The sequence below is a fragment of the Macrobrachium nipponense genome, chromosome 48 (genome assembly GCF_015104395.2).
Source record: "Macrobrachium nipponense isolate FS-2020 chromosome 48, ASM1510439v2, whole genome shotgun sequence".
NCBI classification, from domain to species: domain Eukaryota; kingdom Metazoa; phylum Arthropoda; class Malacostraca; order Decapoda; family Palaemonidae; genus Macrobrachium; species Macrobrachium nipponense.
The window spans coordinates 6,686,729-6,692,197 of NC_087223.1; the positions used below are offsets into that span (position 1 = coordinate 6,686,729).

At 35.2% G+C, this 5,469-nt stretch overlaps 1 protein-coding gene across 1 annotated transcript; it reads left to right on the top strand.

Moving 5' to 3' along the window:
- Nucleotides 1-996: 996 nt before the first annotated feature.
- Nucleotides 997-5,140, top strand: LOC135204922 (uncharacterized). The gene is made up of 8 exons (XM_064235175.1): nt 997-1,611; nt 1,939-2,137; nt 2,353-2,446; nt 2,713-2,818; nt 3,635-3,786; nt 3,890-4,070; nt 4,256-4,401; nt 4,941-5,140. The coding sequence occupies exons 1-8, from the start codon at nt 1,263-1,265 to the stop codon at nt 5,130-5,132; spliced, it is 1,419 nt and encodes a 472-aa protein (XP_064091245.1). The 5' UTR covers nt 997-1,262; the 3' UTR covers nt 5,133-5,140.
- Nucleotides 5,141-5,469: the final 329 nt, after the last annotated feature.

Consider the following 5,469-nt stretch of genomic DNA (forward strand, 5'->3'; position numbering starts at 1 on the left):
CAAATAGAAAATATAAAGGCCAACCAATACGTTGTCGAATATCATTGGTAATTAGGATAAAATTAATATATTTGAACTAATGCTAAAATAATGCACAATTTTACCTGGTTTTAACCAGAACACTGAACATGATTAGGAGAGCAATAAAAGAATTGAATGAGCAGAAAAAGATTAATACAGAACACAGAATTATATTGATATGATCAAAACTAAATTTATAAATATTATTTCGAACCTTTCATAATCAATGTTAAATAATAATAATAATAATAATAATAATAATAATAATAATAATAATAATAATATAATAATAATAAGAATAATAATAAATAATAATAATAATAATAATAATAATAAAATGATAATAAATAATCAATAATATAATAATATAATAATAATAATAATTAAAAAGTATAAGTATTAAAACAATGATAAATGTTCATATTCTTTTCCACAACTGCATAGCCACAAGAACCATAGACTTTCTGTATCATTTACAGAAGGAATTAATACCAGGTCTGTCTTAATACTTAAGAGACGGAACAAAACAGACATACAGACCAACAGACAGTCAGACAGACAAAAGTATAGCCTTCTCCAGCTCAGTCTGTCTTAAAATTAACGTTCCTCTGGTTTGACCGTTAGAATTCAAGGTTCTTAAACCAGAGTGAGTGACTAATGGCTCAGTCACACGAAAATTGCCTAGCATTTTGGCCCACGTTGTCTAGCGGTGCTTCCAGACGTAGTATATGAGGTTTAGCATATTCGAAATGGAAATTTTACTGCAATATGCTCATTTGGCACTTATAAAAAAAGCTAATAAGCTTTTAATTTAGTCTTTAAAAATATAACTCATTAATTCTAAAAATGAATTAGACAATTACAAAAGACTTATAAAGAAATATCACATTAAATCTTTATAAATTAATTAGTAATTAAAAATATGCTGTTTTATTCTTCTCTTTACTAAGGAAACGGTGCAAAACCGTCCTGCGTGTTAGCGAAGTAGCATGATACCGCAACGAACGGTTCCACCAGCCATTGCAGTGTGCAACAGAGCAGTGTCAAGTGTGGAGTCGCCTCTGAATATGTCCTCAACAAAGAAGAAATCTTGCAGATGACTGGATTATTGGAAAGGGATTAATTATATTGCGATATTTCAAGGATAAATTACATATTTCATGGCGATTTTGCGGTGTTTGTGGTGTTGAAAACTGGCTTGAAATTACGTACCTAGACATCTTTATTTATAGCTTCCAAAGATGCCTCTTAGAAAAAGGGTGGTTTTTGTAACTTACGCCCTAATAAGTATTCTGTTTATGCTTAATTTATACTACAAAAAACAAAACAAGTCCCCTCCACTAGTGAGTTATCAGCCTTACTTCAATGGTAGTACAATAAAAAATATTGAAAATAAGCAGAGACATACAATATCTAATGTTTTGGGAAATATCCGTCGTATGACTCCCATTCATGTCAACAAAAGCAGTCAAGTGAAATTGGAGAGATTTTTCGACGTTGTGAAAAGAAATTCATATATAAGAAAATATCTTGGGAGATTGGAAGAAGTCTATGATGATCTGTTTGCTAAATTATATCCTGTTAGTGTTGGTAAGAGAATAATAATGTTTATAGTTTATATATATAGCATACACACACACACACACACACACACACACACACATATATATATATATATATATATATATATATATATATATATATATGTCAGTTATTTTCTCCATCATAATGTACAGCATTTTACGTTTTTGTAATAATCTGTATTTGTTATTAGTTCACATATGATATATGACACAAAAAATTACCAAAATTTACCAATTACAAGTAACGTTAATTTGAAATATTCCTTACATTTTACTGTAAAATTTAATTTATTTTAATCTAATGTAAAGCTCAAACGTTATCATACTTTTACAGGGGTCCCTGAAACGCCCACTGAAACTGCTAAAACTACTGAAACTGGAAATGAGGCTGTAGACACTAACCATGATTCCTCTATAAGAGGTAAAGAAGAAGACGGCGGTGTTTCTGTGACGTCATACACCCTCCCGGGATGCAACTGCTCTCGAAAAATAGGACGAAATAAGCAACAGAATAAATATGTCGTTCTTAGGAGGTACGAAATGTTAAATTAGTTTGTCTAAAGTGAAATACTTTTAGGCAGTGTCAGAAATACTTATAAGTGTTCGATTTGCACTGTTTTTATTGCATAAATATGAAATATTATTGATAATTTTTCGTTTGTTTGTTCATAAACGGTTTCAGTGGCTCCTGATAAACATCTCACCTTGTCATATTGATATAATCCCATAATCTTCCCTCCTAATCCAGATATTCAACTGAACGTCATATGACAATGAGTCGAACAGTGCAAATGATCAGCTCGTGCAGTGATCACGCCACCGCGCGTGGTTCCAGGCAGAAAGTAAGTATAAATACATTTGGGGGCACTTTTTGTAGTCCTACAAAGGTTATATACATCTATATTTCATATATTTATCTCTATTTAGCTTTCTATCACTGGTGGGCCTATGGCTTACCTTAGGAATCAAACGATAGTTTTTAGTCTATCTCATGCCTGTTAATCCCTAGGCCTAGTCTTCATATGCGCTTTTAATCTGCCTTTACACTAACATACAATTAAACACGTAAACCATTTTTAAAAAATCTCATTTACCACGATTATTCCAGGTCATATCCTACAGCTATTTCGGCAACACGAGCGACTTAGGCCTATACAACCGCTACTTTTCGGAAATAAGGAACCGAGCCCTTGAGATCCGTCAGTATTACCCAGGTATTTATTGAAGTGATGTCTTCAGATTATCCATAAGTAAGCTATTGATTACGATGCCGAAGTTACGCTCAAGACCTGGTTTACGACTTGTCAGTGTTCATACATATATGCTTAATAGTGTAGAATGTAGCCACGCCATTTACAGGTCCTTCTAAAGTATAAAATAAAGAAATATGGTCATCTGGAGATTTTATATAACAAAAGAGCAATTCGAAATATAGAAAGGACTTATTTTTTGTATATTTCTTCAAATAAACCAGAGAACAACACGACAGTGTACCATCTAGACTAAAAGGAATCATATGACATTACTATAGATCTAACAGGACAATGTATATATGTAGAATAGATAATTTTTTATAATTATAATAAAATAAAATCTAAAATAATAACAATACAGAACCCAGATTCAAAGAGGTACTTAACCAATCGTTACTGGACCTAACTTGACCTGGGGTACAGCTATCAGGAGTCAGAGGTATATCCTTTTCACTGTGTTTCACTTATATTTCATTTCTTAATGTCCAATTTCACTCATACTTCTCCATTTCCTAAGTTAGTAGGAAATTTACCAAAGGTAGTCTTAGTGTTTGGTATAACTCGTTACAAGCAATTGATATCAACTAACATCAACCGAACATGTTTCTACATGCTTAATGTAGACTGTCGTCGCTGTTTATTGTTTATTCACAGAAATTAACATTAGAACTAAGTATAAACAAATTTAATAACTTACAAAGAATATTCTAGCAGTCTAGCAAACAGTTTTGCTTATTGAAATTTGATAGAAAGTCTTTTTTATCTTTGCATTTACAGGTTTTGTGATGCGCGTCTACCACAGCGTTGGGCCAGATGATGAAAAGGGCCAGAGGGAAATATGTCGAGCATTCTGCGACATCCCGCTTATAGATTTCTGCGACGTACACTCTCTTCCAGCACCTTGGTTTGATTTTGGTGCCCAACAAAAAGTTAGTTTACACTCCAGTTCTGCTGCTTATTCATCAAATAACTTTAATGGTGTTTCTTCTATGTAAAAACCAGCATCAAGTCAACTTGGATGTTTCTTTCTAGATGGGGACACTGTGGAGATTCCTGACGCTGTTGGATCCTCTCGTCGACGTGAGCTTGTTCCGGGACCTAGACTCCTACATACTTCCCAGGGAGGTGGCAGCTGTGGATGAGTGGCTTCAGAGTAACTCCTCTTATCACGTCATGAGGGACCATCCCCTCCACAACGGCCAGATGTTGGCAGGTCAGAAGGTTTCAGAGGGTGAAACGGCATTAAGGCATTGAGTCAAAGCTCTTCCTTGATTCTTGAAAGTTGTGTCTTGCACTTGATCCCAAGCCTCATTCCATCCCAAGCTATGACTCAGTACTAATGTGGACCTACTACAAGATACAAAATTGCCTACATGTTATTTTTTATTATATTTCCAGGTTTATGGGGTTGTCAGACTCACCTGGACAGAGCCAACGCCTACCATTATGGTGCCTTGATGTTTTCGCAGCCTTACCATGACTTGTGGGACTACGATCAGCGACTGCTGCGCAGGATCCTCTGGCCTCAGATTAGGAACAGGACGGTGCGTAGTCTTTGCTGCTTCTCTGCATAGCACTGTGGTGTACTGTGCTGTACCATGTTGTTCTGTAGGTACCAAACTGTGTCGTACTGTACTATACTGGTCTGTACTGTAGTGTGTTGTGCTGTACTTATTGTACTGTTCTGTACTGTACTACTATGCTGTACTGTATGTACTGTATTGTCCTACTGTTCTGTAGCTACTGTACTGTACTGTATGAAGGGGCATATGAGATGATCCTTCTCACAACTCCTGGGAGAATAGTGTGCAACAGCATTAGCTGGGCTCCTGTGGACATCAGAAGAATTGGAAGACTTAGAGCTACTTGGAAAAGAACAAGGAGACAGGAGGTTGGAGACAGTGGGAACTTCTATGGGAGGATAGAGATTAGTGGAACTTTGTGGGAGATAAATCACAGGAGAAACACTATCGGCTTAATTTCACAGAGGCCCTTTGCTTTGATAAAAATTCTATATCTGAAAACAGTCTTCCATTACCTTACTTTATTCAGAGTAGTATACTCTACCCTCCTCCTTTTTCAGATGGTCCATGACAGTTACACCTGCAGAGCCAAGTTATTTCAAGGTCAAGGGTCAGCGAGACCTTTCCCCACACGGAGGGAAGGTCGCAACTACACAGGTTATGGCAAGACGAAGCTCGAGACCACGAAACTCCTGAGGACTTGCCCCATGGTTTGCAGGCCTAGGTCTCATAAGGACTGGCTTTTGTGTTGATCTGATTTGAGGGGATTACTGTATATATATATATATATATATATATATATATATATATATATATATATATATATATTATATACATATACATATATGTAATGCTAAACTGTTCTCCTGGTGGATTGTGGACTGAAGAATACTACTGCTTATGTAAATATTGTAATATATCTTTCTGTAACTTTGCTCTTCGGTTTACAAAGATATTTATTCGTCCAACTACTGTAGTTTTCAATGTTGTTCACGAATACAATAAACTCCGAATCCTAATTCTACTGTATTTCAGATTTTTCCTTACACACAGACAAGTCTGAAACCACAATTCTGTCAAACTTTGAAA

Coding starts and splice junctions, on each gene's coding strand:
- LOC135204922 (XM_064235175.1), top strand. CDS start 1,263: ATGCCTCTTAGAAAAAGGGTGGTTTTTGTAACTTACGCCCTAATAAGT. Junction 2,138..2,352: donor AAATATGTCGTTCTTAGGAG/GTACGAAATGTT, acceptor CTCCTAATCCAG/ATATTCAACTGAACGTCATA. Junction 2,447..2,712: donor CGCGTGGTTCCAGGCAGAAA/GTAAGTATAAAT, acceptor CGATTATTCCAG/GTCATATCCTACAGCTATTT.